Source organism: Neophocaena asiaeorientalis, unplaced genomic scaffold (assembly GCF_003031525.2).
Source record: "Neophocaena asiaeorientalis asiaeorientalis breed wild unplaced genomic scaffold, Neophocaena_asiaeorientalis_V1.1 scaffold654, whole genome shotgun sequence".
Classification (NCBI taxonomy): domain Eukaryota; kingdom Metazoa; phylum Chordata; class Mammalia; order Artiodactyla; family Phocoenidae; genus Neophocaena; species Neophocaena asiaeorientalis.
The window spans coordinates 597,684-617,453 of NW_020175495.1; the positions used below are offsets into that span (position 1 = coordinate 597,684).

Genomic DNA, 19,770 nt, shown 5'->3' on the forward strand with positions numbered 1-19,770 from the left:
TATGTATGTAATTATTTGTTTTGAATTGTTTCCTTACACCTCTGGAGTAGAAGTTTATTGCATTGTGACATTAGAAGGACTTAGGACTGCCTGTAGACTATCTGGAGTAGAGTTTCCTGTTATACTTTAGAAAGTTGATCAAGTGAAAAGCATTAACCCTTTTCTTCATTTTTTCTTCCAGAACCTTTGTTTCATTTTGCCACAATTTTTGTACCAGTTCTTCTGTGGATTCTCACAACAGGTTTGTTTCCCTAGGTATTTCTTGTAATGTAGTTTTTTTGTTTGTTTTTTGTTGTTGTTGTTTTTTGTTTAAATTTATTTTATTGAAGTATAGTTGATTTTCAAGGTTGTGTTAGTTTCTGGTGTAGAGCAAGATGATTCAGCAATACATACATATAATAGTTTCCACAGAAATGTTAGGGTTTTTTTAAAATTATTTTTTATTGTATTTTATTTTAATTTATTTTTTATGTCAATCCCACTCTCCCAATTCATCCCACCGCCACCACCACCACCCCCCACCACGACTTTCCCCCCTTGGTGTCCATACATTATTTCTCTGCATCTGTGTCTCTATTTCTGCCTTGCAAACTGGTTCATCCGTACCATTTCTCTAGATTCCACATATATGCATTAATATATGATATTTGTTTTTCTTTTTCTGACTTACTTCACTCTGTATGACAGCCTCTAGGTCCATCCACGTCTCTACAAATGACTCATAAGAAAATGCCACTGGTAATTTGATAGGGATTGCGTTGGATCTGTAGATTGCTTTGAGTAGTATAGTCATTTTCACAATGTTGATCCTTCCAATCCAAGAACATGATATGTCTCTCCATCTGTTTGTGTCGTCTTTGATTTCTTTCAACAGTGTCTTATAGTTTTCTGAGTACAGGTCTTTTACCTCCTTAGGTAGGTTTCCTCCTCAGTATTTTATTCTTTTTGTTGCAATGGTGAATGGGATTGGTTCCTTAATTTCTCTTTGTGATCTTTCATTTTTAGTGTATAGGAATGCAAGAGATTTCTGTGCATCAACTTTGTATCCTGCAACTTTATGAAATTCATTGATTAGCTCTAGTAGTTTTCTGGTAGCATCATTAGGATTCTCTATGTATAGTATCATGTCATCTGCAAACAGTGACAGTTTTACTTCTTTAACAATTTGTATTCCTTTTTTTTCTTTTTCTTCTCTGATTGCCATGGCTAGGACTTCCAAAACTATGTTGAATAATAGTGGCGAGAGTGGACATCCTTGTCTTGTTCCTGATCTTAGAGGAAATGCTTTCGGTTTTTCACCATTGAGAATGATGTTTGCTGTGTTTGTTGTATATGACTAGTTCCTTTAGGTGTAGGGTTAGATTGTTCATTTGAGATTTTTCTTGTTTCTTGAGGTAGGATCTTACTGCTATAAACTTCCCTCTTGGAACTGCTTTTGCTGCATCCCATAAGTTTTGGATCACGTGTTTTCATTGTCATTTGTCTCTATGTATTTTTTGATTCCCTCTTTGATTTCTCCAGTGCTCTCTTGGTTATTTAGTAACGTAGTGTTTAGCCTCCATGTGTTTGTGTTTTTTACATTTTTTTCACTGTAATTGATTTCTAATCTCAAGTAAGTGAGGTGTTAAAGTCCCCCACTATTATTGTGTTACTGTCAATTTCCTCTTTTATAGCTTAGCAGTCACCTTGTGTATTGAGGTGCTCCTGCGTTGGGTGCATATATATTTATAATTGTTATATCTTCTTTTTGGATTGATCCCTTGATCATTATGTAGTGTCCTTCCTTGCCTCTTGTAACAGTCTTTATTTTAAAGTCTACTTTAGGGACTGCCTTGGTGGCACAGAGGTTTAGAATCCGCCTGCCAATGCAGGGGACACGGGTTCGAGCCCTGGTCCGGGAAGATCCCACATGCCACAGGGCAACTAAGTCCGTGCGCTACAACTACTGAGTCTGTGCTCTAGAGCCCGTGAGCCACAACTGCTGAGCCCACTCGCCTAGAGCCTGTGCTCTGCAACAAGAGAAGCCACTGCAATGAGAAGCCTGCACACAGCAACAAAGACCCAACACAGCCAAAAATAATAAATAAATAAATGAATTTTAATTTAAGAAAAGTTAATAAAAAATAAAGTCTATTTTTTCTGATATGAGTATTGCTACTCCAGCTTTCTTTTGATTTCCATTTGCATGGAATACCTTTTTCCATCCCCTCACTTTCAGTCTGTATGTGTCCCTAGGTCTGAACTCGGTCTCTTGTAGACAGCATATATATGGGTCTTGTTAATTCCACAGGCTGCAGAAATGTAGTTCCTCTAGCTTCTGCTGTCTGCCCTGTGGTGGATGAGGCTATCTAAGAGGCTTGTGCAAGCTTCCTGATGGGAGAGACTGGTGGTGGGTAGAGCTGGGTGTTGCTCTGGTGGGCAGAGCTCAGTAAAACTTTAATCTGCTTGTCTGCTGATGGGTGGGGCTGTGTTCCCTCCCTGTTTGGTTGTTTAGCCTGGGGCGACCCAGCACTGGATCCTACCAGGCTCTTTGCTCTTTGGTGGGGCTAATGGCGGACTCTGGGAAGGCTCACGCCAAGGAGTGCTTCCCAGAACTTCTGCTGCCAGTGCCCCATGGTGAGCCACAGCTATGATTCCAGTGCTCTTGCAAGAGGGAGTGAGCACATGTCCTTCCAGTTTGCCATCTTGAACCAATCTCTGTAATGTAGTTTATATTTGCTATTAATTACCTTTTATGTATTGGATTGTAGAAATTAGAGAAATATGCCCAACGTAAAAGGATTTTTTTTTCTTAGTTCAACAGTTGATCTGCTTGGCCTGGTTTTTGACAATAGCAAAATTTTCTATCTGTGCTTTAGTAATGGTCTTATTGTTATTTTCTTTTTGAAAGTTATTTGGTACGTCCTGTTGGAGTTGAGATCCTTTAAAAAGTATTTTTTATTTTTGTTAGTATACACAATGTTTTCCAATAATCCTGAAATATTATAGTTTATTATTTCATCAAATAAAATCTCATACCTTTGCATTTTCTCAGGTTGATTCTCTAGAAAAACATTGATGTTTAAGCTAGCAAAGAAGCTGTGATTCCTGGATAATGCCTTGGATTAGTTAAGCAGTTCTACACTTTTAGCCCTCTGTAGTTTTCTGAACATTTTTCACATATACAATATGCTATGTGTTAACTTGATACATAAGTGGGGGATGGGCAGGCATATTTGTAGGTTTGTTTTAACAGCTGAACTGTATTTTGCATTGCTTCTAGTGGAAGTATAGCTACGTAAAGGAGCTATAATGCTCAACGACTCAGAAATTTTGTACTTAATCTATGAGCAATTCAGTGATTTTTACCAAGCTGAGCTGCTGGTAACGTCATCACAGCTATTAGAGACTGATTTTCTCAATTTCAAGGCATGTTCCGTTCCTCATGATAGGAAGTGATTTTTTCCTAATTTCTTGGCAGTATTTTTAAGAGAATGTATTCTTCTCAATGGGAAGCGACTCTATTTATTGGTTTGTTTGTTTGGCTGCACCGGGTCTTAGTTGTGGCATGCAGGATCTTTAGTTGCAGCATGTGAACTCTTAGTTGTGGCACGTGGGATCTAGTTCCCTGACCAGGGATCAGACCCGGGCCCCCTGCATTGGGAGCGTGGAGTCTTAGCCACTGGACCACCAGGGAAGTCCCTGCTTTCTTTCTCTTGAACTTGCCTCTTTGCCATTTGGTGTGCTGTCTCTTACATCAGTGCCATGTCATCAGCCCCATGATGCCAGTTAAGCCAATCACTTTATGAATTAATCATCTACTGGCTGTAGAAAGTACCATCAGCCTTCTTGTATTCAAAGCTAACAGTATTGGTAACAGAGTTTTATAAACTCTGATGAATCTACTTTTCTTGAACATTCAGATTACTGTTGATCAAAATGTTTGTAATTCCTCACTTCCTTGGAAGATGAATGCAAGTTTAAAGGGACATTTTCAAATTTTGTAGCAAAGTGATAAAGGGAAGTTGGCTTTTTAAACCATGTTTACCAAGCACAAATTGTGTGAAGAAAGGACGGACTTATTCCCTATAAAACCCTGGGCTGTTGGGGGTCTGGGGGTCTGCTTAGGTTCCCATAGGACTTGATGTTTGCCTTTGTCAGTTGCTCAACTGGTACATTCATTCATCTAACAAATACTTCTTGAGTGCCTACTGTGTGCCAGGCTAAGTGCCGGGGATATAACAGTGATCAAAACTCTTTACCGCAGGGAGCTTGTGGGTACAGTGAGTGATAGGGGGAGAGACAGACAGCAATCAGACAAACACATTATGTTGGGTACTGATATATGCTCTGAAGGAGAACAAAAAGCATAATAAATGGATAGAATGTGACTGGGGAAGAGAGCTGCTGTTTTAGACAAACTGACCTGGAAAGTTCTCTCTGATGAGGTGACATTTGGGCAGAGATCTAGAGGAGATGAGGGAAAGAGCTAGGCAGACATCTTAGAAAAAGTGTACCACGTAAAAGGAAGGTCTCTCTGAGGTAGTGATGTATTGTACATATCTTTAGTTTTCACTTAGGCCTTGTGCTGAATGTAGAGACCTTTATTGCAAATATTTGTGGAATACATACAGGTAGTCAGCCTTTTTCACTTTAGGTCTACTTCAGGTGTTCTCTGCAACCCCGGTACTTGGAGAATGAGCTATGGAGAATGTAGAAATGGGACCAGGATGCAGATTATTTAAGCAAAAAGCAACTCTTTGTTTAGCAAAGCCTAGGTTAGTAGTGGACTTTCTTCTGCATGAAAAGATACCCTTATAACAGGTATAACAAGAAACAGTATTATCAACTAAACCTGTTTTGTTTTGTTGTTATAAATTTATTTTATTTATTTTATTTTTGGCTGCATTGGGTCTTCATTGCTATGTGCGGGCTTTCTCTAGTTGCCACAAGCGGGGGCTACTCTATTGCGGTGCGCGGGCTTCTCATTGCAGTGGCTTCTCTTGTTGTGGAGCACAGGCTCTAGGCGTGTGGGCTTCAGTAGTTGTGGCTTGCAGGCTCAGTAGCTGTGGTTCACAGGCTCTAGAGCGCAGGCTCAGTAGTTGTGGCGCACGGGCTTAGTTGCTCCACAGCACGTGGGACCTTCCTGGACCAGGGCTCGAACCTGTGTCCCCTGCATTGGCAGATGGATTCTTAACCACTGGGCCACCAGGGAAGTCCAGTTTGTGTCACATTTAAATGCATTTTATTAATCAAAAAACATTTTATATATGTGAAAAATACATGTGAATATGGGATATTATTTATTCAGGTCACAGATGATGGTTGCATGACAACATCTAGCACTGTGTAGAAAATACTGAACTCAGTAAGTACTAGCATCAAAGCAAGGTTCATTATAAAAACCTTAATATTTTTTTCAATAAAGGAATATTTACAATATCAGATCAGTCCTTTACAACTATGTTTTAGCTTCCAGTCTCTAGTCATTCATTCATCCAATATTTATTGAATGCTTTCTGCATGCCAAGTCCTGTTCTAGGAGTTCCAGATTGTCAAAGCCAGTAAAACACTTGTAGTTGATCACATTAGGTTCATTACTCAATGCAACAAGAAAGAGTGTACACCATGAGGAACAGTAGGGCCTCTTAGGAAGCGAGTGTTAGAAAAGTCTTGTAAGATTTGGGCTTGAGTTAGGTGATTTGTGGAAGGGTTTAAGGAGTAGGGCCTTGCTGGGTGCTGTTAGCAGATGGGGGTAATTTTATGACTAAGCATGTTAGTAAATCTTATCCAGGAAGCCAACATGTCATTGGTTAAGAGGCAATAGTCACCCAAATCAGCCAGAATGTAGATGTTGGTCATTATTGTGATTTGGACAATATTTATATTCTGTCTGTGTTCAAACGTGATTACAGAGTGTTTTTGTCTCGATATATCGAGGTCACACAGTGGCCTTGTTTGATGTTGCTGTTCTGCGAAATTGTTCATGTTCTACAGAGCGCCGGTGCGTAGCTGTGAGTGCTGGGCCAGCTCTTGAATGTCAGGGGCTGCTTTGCTTTTTCTCAAGCTACAGCTATCAATAAATAAATAAAAATCCCTGCCCACATAGAGCTTAAATTCTAGTGTGAAGAGAGAGACAGTAAACATAATAAATTTATCATGTAAGTTAAAAGGTGATTAGTACTATGGGGGGGCGCACAGGATTGGGGGGAATGTGTTCAAGAGAGAGGAAGTGGCAAGGTAAATCAAGGTTGGTCTCACTGAGAAGGTAACAGACAGGTAAGAAGCTGGATCGAGGAGTAGGACTTTATATCCCCACCATTGTAGGAGCTTCTTTACTTTCAGAGATAAAGGAATCCACTGGAGAGTTTGAACAAAACAATGATTTGATTTGACTTATTTTCCAGTAGAGCTACTTGGGCCATTGTGTTGAGAATAGACTGCAGGTCAAGGGGAGAAGAAGCCGGGAGACCAATTAAAGGCTTGCAGAGTGGTCACAGTGGAGGGGCTAAGAAGTGATGTGGTTCTGAATGTATTTGAAAGTGGAACTAGTAAACAATGCTTAATAGATTGGATGTGGCTTGTGAAAAAGAGAAGAGTGAAGGATGAATCCAAGATTTCGGTTCTGGTTGATCAAAACGATTTTGTTGCCCTTTCCCGAGATGAGGAAGACTTCAGGAGGAGCAGGTTTGAGGTGAGGGCAGGTCAGGAATTCAGTCTTGGATGTAAATTTGAAATATGCTTGACACCCAAGAGGAGATATCAAGTGGGCAGTTGGATATATGGGACAGGTTTAGGCTAGATATGGGAATTTTCAGTGAATGGGTTATATTAAAACCACAAGACTAAATGAGGTCACCTAGAGAGCGAGCATAAATAAAGTTCCAAACACCGAGTGCTGGAACACTCCAACACAGAGGGCTCAGGGAGAAGATGAGCCTGAGAAGGAATGGCTAGTGAGGTAGGAAGAAAATCACTCATTTCAAAAGATTTCTTGAGTACCTAAGGGGTACCAGGAACCAGGGTAGATACTGGGGTTGCAAACATTGTGGGGCCACTCACTGAGGTAGGGGACATGGGAGGAAGCAGATTTAAAGGGAAGGTTAATGAGTTTGGTTTTAGACATTTTGAATTGCAGGTTGTCCTGTGGGACAACCAGCAGGAAGTTGGAAATTTTGGTCTGGAGCCTAGGGAATTCAGGACCAGAAAGAGTCATGACCATGTGAACATATTTAGCTTTTATTTTTTTGAATATTTATTTAATCCTTAGTAAATGGCCACATTCAATATCATAAATATACTCTGGAGAAGGTGATAGTGATATTTAAAACCATGTAAAATATTAACTCAAAAAACTGTGACACAGGCTGGCCACTGCTTATATTTGGTTTCCCTAAGGGGTTCCTGTCTTATACTTAATTGGTCTTCATTCGCTGAAAATCTTTTGAAAAGTTCTTAGTTAATATCCATTAGAAATAGAGCTTATCAGCCACATAGTGCAGGGAGATCAGCTCGCTGCTTTGCGACTACCTAGAGGGGTGGGATAGCGAGGGTGGAGGGAGACACAAGAAGGAGGAGATATGGGGATATATGTATATGTATAGCTGATTCACTTTGTTATAAAGCAGAAACTAACACACCATTGTAAAGCAATTATACTCCAATAAAGATGTTAAAAAAAAAGAGTTTCTCCTTTACACATACTTATATATAAATTTACTTGGACTAATTAATAAAAAGAAAAGCATATATATTTAAAAAAGAAATAGAGCTTATAGCTTGTAAACATTCTGAATAAGATAGTATTTTAAAAGGGAGGGTATTTTAATATGCCTTACAGTATGTTAGTTTCTTTTCTATAGTGGTCAGTTAGAGTGACCTTATTTACAAAACCTCCTTTGCTGTCACAAAAGGTGTGAAAGGAAACTGTCTTGTTTTAGCTTGTGATTTTTTCTAAACACTTAAATATCCTCTTGCAGATGATTGTTACATTACCTTTCTCTTCTGTGGTTTGTCATTACAGCCACTGTATGATGCCGCTTACCTTACAATGTACAATATCTGCTTCACGTCCTTGCCCATCCTGGCCTACAGTCTACTGGAACAGCACATCAACATTGACGCTCTGACCTCAGATCCCCGATTATATATGTAAGTTGAACATATGTAAATTAACCCCCCGCCCCAGACTTTCAAAATTGTGGATTTCATTTTATCTACAGGTAGGAAGGACACAGAACTGCCCTCCTGGTTTGATTACATGGTTCTGTTCTGGATTTTTAGCTACTTAAACCAAACCATCCAGCTGGAAAATGATGTATTTCCTAGGTATTGGTATATGTCCTGTAGTTGAATGGGTATGAATTATTTAGTTCAAAATCAGTAATTCCTAAAACTTTGCCCACATTGTCATAGAGTTCTAGAGTCTTAGATGGAGACACAATAGTTTAACTACCTGCCACCCCCCACCTCCCCCAAGAAGGGCCACAGAAAGATCTCTTGTAGTTTAGAATATTGATCCCTCCCTGTAATGGATTGAACTGATGATGTTATGTTAGGCTTTCTCTTGTAAACTGCCCCTGAAATATAGCCGCCCACGTGCTTTGTTAGCCGCATTCTGAAATGGCATTGTTGAAGAAAACAATTAAGTCATCAAGCCATTATATTCATTTTGTGTTAGTTGGAAATAGATGCTTTTCTCTATGGGTGGGGGACTTGGCACTAGCCCCAGTTGCTTAACCTTTGATTAAATTGGATTTTTATAAGTGAAGCTTACTGCTAAAGATAAAGATATTAATTTACAGCAGGTTGTAAGCATTGCTAAATAGTGGGTAGCAAGTGCAATAGAGACTTGGGTGTGATTCATTGGTGCGAAGTGAAGGTGCACAAATGTAAAGGATGTCTTTAACCAGTATGACTCATGAAACTCACATCTAGGAATTGTTAGACTTAACCAGGTTTATAAAATTAGTTGTCATTCTAAAGGTATTTATTATAAAAAGTTTAAAACATGCAAAGAGTGTAGCAAAAATACAATTTGTATAGTGAACTTCCCTGTCCTTACCACTCAGCTTCAACAATTATCAATTCAGGGCCAATCCTGCTTCATTAATAACCTTGTCTTATCTATCAAGGACTTATTTTGAAGCAAATATCAAACTATATAAAATAGTTATTTCAGCATGTATCTTTTACATGTACTGTTATAACAGTACACTATCATACCTAAAAATTTAACGAGTCATATCATCAAATATCCAGTCAGTGCTCAAATTTTTCCAGTTGACTCAATTTCTTTTTATAGCATGCTTGTTTGAAACAGTATATAAGGCCCATATACTTCAGTTGGTTAATATGCTTCTTGAGACTCTCTTAATCTGTAGGTTAACTTGGCAATTTATTTGTTAATGAAACCAGATAATTTATCTTGTAGCATTTCCCCCAATCTAGAGTTTGCTGATTGCCTCTTCATGGCGGTAACATATTCTGCTTTTCCCTGTATTTCTTGCAAAGTGTATTGTTAGATCTAAAGGGGAATCATAGAAATCTTGGTAGAAATCTTCCAGAGCATCAGCTCTCACACCCTCTGTTTTTAAAAAATGACTTGCCTAAGGACACGGCGTGTAACAAGAGGCCAGAGCAAGATCAGATTTCTATCCTCCTGATGACCGGCCCTGTGCTCTTTTCCACAGGCTGGTGGTTTTCAAAGATTGAGTAGCAGTGTTCTGTTTTCAGACAACAACTAAAGTGAAGACCAGTAGTGCAGTTACTCTGGTTGAAGAGGGGTTTGGGTGGCAGTGAGCAGAATGCCTCCCGTTCAGTCCCACCAAGAGCTCTAGCTAATCGCCTGCACTCTGATCCCAGCTCTGCCACTGACTCTGTGGCCTTGCTCAGGTTACTTGACTGAGATGGGCCTCAGTTTCCTCTTCAGTAACAATAGATCCAATCACAGTGTTTTGGGGGAGGATTAAATGAGTGACTACATGTAAAAAATTACAGTGGTGCCTGGCACATAATAAGTTTTCAATAGATGGTAGCTATTAATCTTATTATTCTAACACCCTTCTCCACATAACTTCAGGGCTATGCTGAGCACTTTCTGTTTGTTTGTTTGTTTTTGGGTTTTTTTGGTTGGTTTTTTTGTGTGTGTGTGTGGTACGCAGGCCTCTCACTGTTGTGGCCTCTCCTGTTGCGGAGCACAGGCTCCGGACACGCCGGCTCAGCGGCCATGGCTCACGGGCCCAGCCACTCCGCGGCATGTGGGATCTTCCCGGACCGGGGCACGAACCTGTGTCCCCTGCATCAGCAGGTGGACTCTCAACCACTGCACCACCAGGGAAGCCCCGAGCACTTTCACACATTAAGAATGTTGAAAACTTGAAGCAAGCCGTTGAGTACAAATTATTAAGGGTTTCCATGAAGTTTTAGTTACCGCATGCAGGTGTAGGTCATGAATTTTTAAGCAGTGTTGCATAGAGGGCATACTTGCCACATACGATGGAGAAATGAAAGCCATAGTATACCTATCACCCAGCCCAAAATGCAGCTTCCTGCCTGCCCGCTCTGATGAGACTGTGCTCTCAGCCTGTCACTGTATTGGAGATTGCTCTGTTACTCTGAGCATTCCTTTGTAAATGTGAAGCTCTAGTCTTCATATGTGTCTCTCTCTGCATTTGTACCACTTAATGTTACTTGTGGCCTTGTGTAGCATATTAATATCACCTTTGGGGACTTAAGTGACACAGGCGTTTACCAAAAGTTTTGATGTGAAATGTGACATAATTGGATCTTTTCATATTTTTTGAGAGAAATTTGAAAAGTAAACTGTAGTTCTTTTCTAGAGGATAGAGGCATAGTCTGTTTCTTATACAACTTTAAAAGGCAAAAGAAAGGTCCTGGTACACCTGCTGTCTCCCATTGTATGGAGGTGCTCAGGGCTGTGCTGCTGGTCAACCGCCCCCCCCCCACCCAGTCTTCACTCCCTCGTGTTGCCCCTCACATTGGCTATCATATTCTGAGTTAACAACAGGTTCATCATTCACCTGAGCGCAGCTAGAAAACCTCAACTATAACCCAACACACCATGACTCCCCTTCCTTTCTTCCCATGGCATGTAATGTAAATCCAGTGACTGGCTGGAAAGACAGGAACCACTTCCTGCCTCAGCCCAAGTCAGTGACTCTCAAAAGCCTCATTGGCTGGCAGTTGCTGGGCCCTCCTTGCAAGGATCTTTAAGGGAGGTGCCTTCCCTGTGGCTCCCAGTTGCCTTGGGAACACGACTTACTGGCTGTGGGGAGAGCTTGTTTCTGGGAAGCAGCTACCTCTTTCCCCCTGCAGTTTTCCCAAGGCAAACAGCAGCATATTGCTTTATGCATCCCCCTACACTGCTGATTTCTGTGTGCACCTGGAAATCCTAGTAGGTAAAAGTTGCATAATTGCTATTTTTTCAGGAAACCCTACGGCACTCCATACCAACTGAACACAAGGATCAGTTGTATTTACATCACAAAGGTCTTTCTTATTCATTACAGCCCAGTGACATTCTTGGTAGTATTGGCAACAGGTGTGCTATTTAAGTGATTACATACCTTTTGATAAATGTTAAGAGGAATTGGAAATAGAAGCTAAAAGAATTCCATGCACAGACCCATCTTCTTTTTGCCCCATTAGAGTTGTTAGCCTTCTCCAACATTCTGACTTGTACCCAGAAGACTGCTATTTTTGACAGATGTTAAACTTTTGATCTGGCCACCTGCCATTTATCAAAGCATGGCTGTACAGCTTCAAACATGTTATTTGACTCAATTTTTAAAATATAAAGGCTACCCCAAGACCTAAGAAAGGTTAAATTCCCAGGCAGAAATCTTGATTAAACAAAATATTTTAACAATCATAGTTGCAAAGCCATGGTAGCTTGGTTGAGAGCATGTGATTTAAAGTCAAATCAGTCTAGGATTGTATACTACCTCTGTCCCTTACTAACTGAGTGAACTCTGGCATACTGCTGTACTAGTGGTTCCCAAACTTTACTGCACATTACAATTACCTGTGGAGTTTTCAAATTATCCTGGTTGCCCAGGTTACACCTCATGCCAGTTAAATCAGAATGAGGGTGGGAGCCAGACATCAATGTTTTTAAAGATCCCCTGGTGATTCTAATGTGCATCAAAGTTTGGAAACCATTAAGATACACCTTTGTGAGGCTCATTATTTGTAAATGGTAGTGATAAGAATACCTATCTCATGTGGGTTTTGTGTATACAAAAATGGACAATATAAAACTCTTAACACACTTTTATAAGCGTATAATAAGTACTCAGTAAATGAGATCTAATTATTATTGATGATATTACTATTGTCAGTGGCCAGAATTTTAACTTAGAAGCACTTTGACAGTTTACTGCAACACCTCAGGCAGGAGGTGATTGCACAAAGACAAACCTGCAGCTCGGTCTGGGCTTTTATCAAAAGCTTACCAGTCCCTCAGGGATAGCTCCCTTCATTCTAACAGGGTCAAACCCCATGCGCACTTTTGGCGTTTCACTGTATCTTTAAATAAACAGCCTACAGAGATTCATTAACTTGTGTTTCTTCCCATTTCTCAATAGGAAAATTTCTGGAAATGCCATGCTACAGTTGGGCCCCTTCTTATATTGGACATTTCTGGCTGCATTTGAAGGAACAGTGTTCTTCTTTGGGACTTATTTTCTTTTTCAGACTTCATCCTTAGAAGAAAATGCAAAGGTAAAAAAGAAAAACATCATTACATCCTTTAGTATTACAAGCATGGCTTAATTTTTTTTCCATAGGCACTGGATCTATCATACACATACTCTAGCTGTAATCATTTTGCAAATTATTTTTCTAAAGGTATGGTATTTAGTTCTCACAGTGTCCTTAGAACAATAGAAGTGTTGAAGTGAGAAATCGCTTCCTGCATGCACGGCTAACTAGACAGCTTATGTGCAAACCTCTGGAAGCTTAACTTGGCTGTAATTTTACTAGATGAACAGAGTTCTTGGGATTTCAGACTTTGGACCCGTACACTTTGATGTGAGCAAGGCTTTTCCTGTTTTAAAAGAAGTGTCTGTCCCTACTCAGTTCTTACTCATAGTGGCCTTCCATGCTTAGAGTGGAAGGGGGTAGCTGCCGTATGTTCACAGTATTTGCCCAATAATTAGGGAATTCCCTTCTCTTCCTCCTTCCGTTCCACATGGGAGCATAATGTTTTCCAGAAAGGCTACACAGATCCTGCCAGTGTCTTCCCAGCCAGCGACTACATAGGTCAGCACCTGCATCGGGGTGATTTTGCCCTGGCTGTGCTCTAGGAGAGAATTGCCAATGGGGTGAGGTCTTCCGGCAGCCACACAGTGGAAAATCAAACCCACCACCTTGCATGCTGCTTTCACTATGTTCTTTGCTATTTCTGGGCTTCCTCTTTTATGGTCATTCATTGGTTATAATCATATGAAGCAAAGCAAAGGTTCAAAAAGACTTTACTGAGTACACTGACTATGTCTAGAGCCGAGACAGTCAACATCTGTTACAGAAGTGATAGGCTCAGTGAATTTGAATGATACTTTGAAATTAGGTACCACAGTTAGAACCTCTCTAATTTGGACTAACAGAAATCAGTTTAGTATGAATCCATTAAAATTATTAATCACTGAGTAACTGCTGAGGAAATACAGATCTAGTACTTTAGAGTAGACACATGTAGCATTTGCCAGGGAGACGGCCCTACTAAATCTCTCTGTGCATCCTCGGGCCAGTCCCTTCAGTTTTCCAAGTCACCTTTACCCAACAGTAAGAAGAAGAAATTCGATTTGATGATTTCTCAGGTCCCTTCAGCTTTATGACTGATTCTGTAACTCCAACTTTTTATTTTGTATTTATTTGCCACATAAATTGTATAGAGCTGACTGTACCCTCCTGCAATTCTATTGACATGGTTCCTTTGCTCAGCAAAGTCTACTGGTGGTGCATGGGGAGCCTCAACCCACCCTGTGTCCAAGTCATCACTCATTTTGAGTTCATGAAATCCAAATGAATTAGATTTTATTGTATATTGTTTGCTAAAATTACAGTAAGTATAAGGACTACTATCAGCAATTAAATATAACACCATGTACGATTTGATCAAATCCTTTTTTTGCTATTAACCTTAATTTTTGTTTTTATTTTTTTAAAACCTTTTACATTTCATTTTCTGTTTTAATGTTATGCATTCAGATCTTGACAGCGTTTGGTAAGCATATGTGCCATTCATTGCCATCGTTTGGGTTTATATACATGGTATCTGCTTTTCTTTGATGTGCACATGCTGACAGCTCTAATATTTACAGCCACAAAATTAGACTCTATTTTATTTGTTTTTTTATTGAGATATAATTGACATATAACATTATATTAGTTTCAGGTATATAACATAAGGATTCGATATTTCTATGTACTGAATGGTCACCACAGTAAGTCTAGTTACCCTCTGTCATCATATACTCTATTTTTAAAATGTGAGTTCATTTGTCTGCAAATTAGTCTTTATTTATACATAGAGATCTTTAGATCTATATTATAGGAAAAGCCTCTATCAAACTCTTTAGATACAGGAGCCATCCAAATGAGTTGTTTTTATGAACGTTACTGTTAGTGGAATAGGGTTTTTCCTGCCTGTATCACACCAGTGTGTTCCCTGTTTTATGCTTCATGGAATCACGAAATAAACCCTACCAACCACGCATGTGGTGTACCTCTCCAAGAAAATTTAGGCTCACAGTAAAAGCCAGCATTTTGGCCTGATCTTTTGAGCAGATATTTCCCTAAACAATTTATACAAAAATCTTTGGCAGTTACACTCAAGATTAAACTTGGCTGTTTATTTTTTTAAGCAAGCTTGTGTATTCATGGTACATGTAATTGTTGAATGTTTTTCAGGTATATGGAAACTGGACTTTTGGAACCATTGTTTTTACAGTCTTAGTATTCACCGTAACTCTGAAGGTTAGATTTTTATTTATTCAAATATATTTAACACCATTTTTATAATACTTTCTGGTCTTATATCTTTTTTGTCTTCTAATCTTTATTTTTACTGCGAGTTGTTATTCAAGTCTGAATGCTTACTAAAGTTATGTGTGATATTAGAGATTTGGACATTTATATACTATTTGTGATCCATTTTTTCCAGTATATTGCCTATCCTCTTTTTTTAATACACCATACTTATATTGGAAATCTGTTCCTTCTTTCCTGCTATTTTTGAGATGTTAAGTGGTATATAAATGGGCTGTGTGTATGTGTGTGTTTCCATGTTAAGTACTTGAATATTTTTTAAAGTTATATATCTGTTTAAGAATGCCAGTCCTTAAAGGAATTTGGGTACTTAAGACAGTTGAATATAGGTGTCCATGAGCAAGATATGTGTGCGAAAGAGCTTGGTAGTGATGACATTTTGTATAATGTATTCATCACTGAAATTTACCCATATTTGTGATGAAATGCATAAGAATATACAGCAGGTAACACACAACAAAGGCAGTTTTGGCAAAATCATTGGCATTAACATGCAGCCATGTAACAATGCTGCGTGCTGAATACTACCCTTGAGGTTCATGAGTTGGGACTCCCTTATAGTTGAAGGTATAATTAAAATTATTTTGATCATTCCAGTAATAAACACCTCACATGGGGTTCAAGAATGAGTACCTTTAAATGAATTCCAGTATGCCCAGTGGCCAGAATTAAAATTCAGAAGTATAAATGACAAAGGACCTCTAATCATTTCCCCTCTGAATTTTTATACCTGCTTCATTTCTCGTACCGAATACACCTAACATGTTTGCATTATTCATCTACTATTTCAGTAATATTTTAGGACTGTAAAAGAAAATGTTACAATTCATCTCAGTTTAGCCACTTACTATCTGGATGTCCTTGGGCAAGTGACCTTGTTTCTCAGTACTTACATTTCCTCTTCTATAAAATGGAGATAAAAGTACCACCCACCTCCCTTAGGATTTTTTTCGTGAGAAGTCAATTAGTGAATACATATAAAGCAGTTAGAATGGGGTCTGGCACATAGAATGTGCTCAGTACAATAGATGCTAGTTGTTATTTACTATTATGTCTCATAGGATCATAATTTGAAAGGGAATCCTCCCCACCCTTTTTTACCCCTGGCCTCGCACATGGCCCCAGGGCTTCCAAGCACCCTTCATAGCTAAAGTTGGCCTTGCTGCAGCAACTTTCACCTGTCCCTCAAAATCCATCCACTCCCTCTTCTCTGCATGGGTATTACCGTGGCATGTTCCCTAGCAGCCGGAGGCTGGAAATTCAAGACTATGTTATCAGTATCCTGTTTATAAGTGAGCAACTGTTAACAGATTGCTGAGGAGCAGGGTGTCACAGCAAGTAACAAAACAAACACCACCTCCTCTTCAGAAATTAAATGCCCTGGATATTAGGCCATGTGGCCCAGAAATTTTAAGCAAGCAGAGTGGACCATACTTTTTATTTTTAGATTGCATTTGAAAATCCCAGGTGCCACAATCTGAAGAAACAAGCAGCCCTGGAAGAAACATGAGAGGATTAAAATCTAAGGCAACTGAAAATGTTATTAATTTAATGGAGTAGATACGGACTTTGCAATTGAAAAATTGCACACTATATAGACCCACAGTCCATGGCTCCATGATGCCTGACGTGTAGAGCTAGTTGCCTTTGCATTTAGTAACCCTCATCTGTTGTGTTTGAGCTCTCACAACTCCTTTGTGTAGTTTGTCTTCTCTTCCTAGCTACTCTCTCCCTCTCCTCCTGCTTTTCAGTATACCTGCCTCCACCAGCCAGGCCTTCTCCTTTTGCCGTCAGCTCCCTGAGCGCCACCACTTAAAGACGTGGGGCTCCAGTCTCTGGGATGTTACCATTACCTCATTCCTTGCCCTTCCTTCAGTAGTGAGGCATCTGCAGCTGTACTTGCTTGACCACACCTCCATGCCTGTACTCCTAGAGTCTAAATGCCTGAGGGCAGAGCTCTTTGAAAAGTCTGGGTTCTGTTCTTCTAGTGCCATTCTCTTCTGGTTGCCTGGCCCAAGCTAGATCCTCCCACAGGTATCATATTGTGTATAAGTTGTCAAATACCATCAGATACGGCCTGGTACAGTTTGTACTCATCATGAAATCTCTTGTGTTGTATCCTTTCAGCTCGCCTTGGATACTCGTTTCTGGACATGGATAAACCACTTTGTGATTTGGGGTTCTTTAGCGTTTTATGTATTTTTCTCATTCTTCTGGGGAGGAATTATATGGTAAGCTACTGTACGTAAATAACAAAATACATATATAGGTACATTGTATATGTAAACATTAATTATACTTTTAAAGTTTTGATTATATAAGATGGCAAGTCTTCAATATTAATGGACTGGAAGTTACTCCTAGCCAGTAATGCTGCTATTTCAGGTAAGATTTCAAATGCACGTATATAGACTGCACCAGTTACTCAAAAGACCTCCCTTCTGGTAGCCCCTGTCCAAATCTTCCGACCTGAAGGTGTGTAAACATCTCTCTGTGAAACGAGACTAATTTCTAGCATGACCTCCCATGTGATTTCCAGTAGAAATACTCATCCTATGAAGTTTCTACACAATATAGTGGCCAATAGATACAGTATTATCCATTTGGACCCTGTTCTCTCTTTATGGTATATTACTCTCCTTCTTGTCCCTACAGATGTGCTCAAGAGATAGAATATATGTCACTTAATACTCAGAGGGTTATATTTGAAATCACCGTCCCATTGTTTTGGGGGAGGTAAAGGTAGACTCTCTAGCTTGGATTTAAAGTTCATTCTGTTCATCTTGGTTCAGTAGATGTTTATTCAGAATCTGTTTTGTGGGAGGCACTCTATGGGATACAGAAATGAATAGACTGTACCCCTGCCTCAAGGAGACTAGAGTCCAGTGAGGGGCACATAAGCTGTGATTGGGGAGTTATAAGGAATGAAAATAAGTTAGATTTTCATCTCCTTTCCTTACTCCTAGAGGCCTATATTTTGTTTTTTAATATCACAGTTTTCATTAATTGGTGACTTCCCCTGACAAGGATGCCAGCAGCAGAGACCAGGACTAGAGTAAGCCATAGGGTAAGATTCTAGGAGTACATATTTTCACTGGTTTGAGCAAAATCATACGTACAAAACAGTCCCTATTATCACAGAGATGTGGGGACCATGTTTATGTCCCTTGAGACTTAATTAGAAGAAACTCTTACTGTTTTGGAAAGCTTTTTAAAATAAAAGCCTCAAGAAATAAAAATACGGACAACCTAATCACTTATGGAAGTAGCAGCTCCAGAAAGTATAGTTACAGCATTTATTTGACACCTATATAAGTAATTATTGAAGCAGTGAAGCTGAAGGAAGTCTGTTTTCTTTAATAATATACAAATGAATCGAAGTTGATTAACCAAATGTAATACACAATTGTAAGGTCATAATTCTGTCTAGGAACCTGTGTAATCAGTATCTAAACTAATTATGCAAAATTTCCACAAGAATGAAATGTTTCTAGCAAACTAAAGTTTCTCACTCTTTCCAGACTATTCCTTATTGATTAACATAAATCCTTTAAATGATTTAAGATATTGTCACACCTGTTTCTATTCATTAGAGATGGTTACTAAAAATGAAATGTTAATAAATCTGTTTTATTTTGTTGCCTATAGTGCTATCCTTAAGTAGACCTGTCTGAGTTGAGCTACTACATGAATATAAAATTTATATTATAAAGCAACCAAGAAAATGTGACTAGAAACTGTAATACTTCAGCTGAATGCTGATTGCAGCTAATCTCCAGACATGCTCAACCCTGAGGCATTGTGACTCACCCCTCTTTGGGGATGGGCAGTGAGAATGATGATTTCTGATCCCCAAATCCCATCCAGGAATAATAATTTTTGTTTTTTACTGCTCCTCTGCAAAACTCCATAGATGCCATCAAAATCGAAAAGAAAAATGTGGAGCTTTTAATCACAGAGAGGGTACTGTGCAAAAGAATACCCTGTGACGACTAGGTGTCAGTTGTCTGCTGGACCCTTATTGTGCCTCAGTTAACTGCCTAGAAGATTAGTCAGGGTGCCCTTCTGAATTAGAGTGGGAATAGAGCTCTGTAGAAATCTTTTCTTTATGGTAGGAACCCTAGAAAACTTGTTTAGCCTGGACCTCATAAGTTTCTCCACCTCACTATTGTGCTCACAGTCTATTCCACATATATTCCACGGTCTAGTCCTCAGCTGTGTAGAGCCACGAGCTTGATTTTATCATGTTACATGAGAGTGCACAAACATGAATGTTTAAATGAGAAACCAGTTTATCTTCAGTGAGCACTATTTGTGATCTACTAAATGGCACCAACCACTTATCTACCTAAGGCTCCTCATCCAAGGACAGTCTGATGTATACCCCAACCTTGAGCAGCTGCTTTGCACTTCCTCCCCCTCAGCTTCAGACAACGTTCATCCTAGCCTAGTGAGGCTCTCTGTGGTTCAGCTCCGGCAGGGAAGGGAAACTGGCTGGACTTCTCAGTGGTCGCCTAACAGTTCAGTGGAAGACTGAACCCTGCAGAATGAGGCGTTCTCCTGGATTTCTGGACCCCAAGGCTTAATGTGTGATTAGCAATATTCTTCTGTCAACCTACTTGGTACACACTTGTACTCAATATATATTTGTGGATGAGAATGGTAGATTCCTCCCATTTGAGAGAGAAAATCTCTCCTGTCTTTGTTATGTTTACATAG

At 39.5% G+C, this 19,770-nt stretch overlaps 1 protein-coding gene across 1 annotated transcript in view; it reads left to right on the forward strand.

The window, feature by feature from the left end:
* ATP11C (ATPase phospholipid transporting 11C (ATP11C blood group)) overlaps positions 1-19,770 on the forward strand; it is an 88,074-nt gene that overhangs the window by 57,053 nt on the left and 11,251 nt on the right. Inside the window, exons 22-26 of the mRNA XM_024768935.1 lie at positions 182-241; positions 8,003-8,130; positions 12,588-12,723; positions 14,914-14,979; positions 17,179-17,282. Coding sequence (XP_024624703.1) covers positions 182-241; positions 8,003-8,130; positions 12,588-12,723; positions 14,914-14,979; positions 17,179-17,282 — 494 coding nt within the window. The remainder of the gene's footprint in view (positions 1-181; positions 242-8,002; positions 8,131-12,587; positions 12,724-14,913; positions 14,980-17,178; positions 17,283-19,770) is intronic.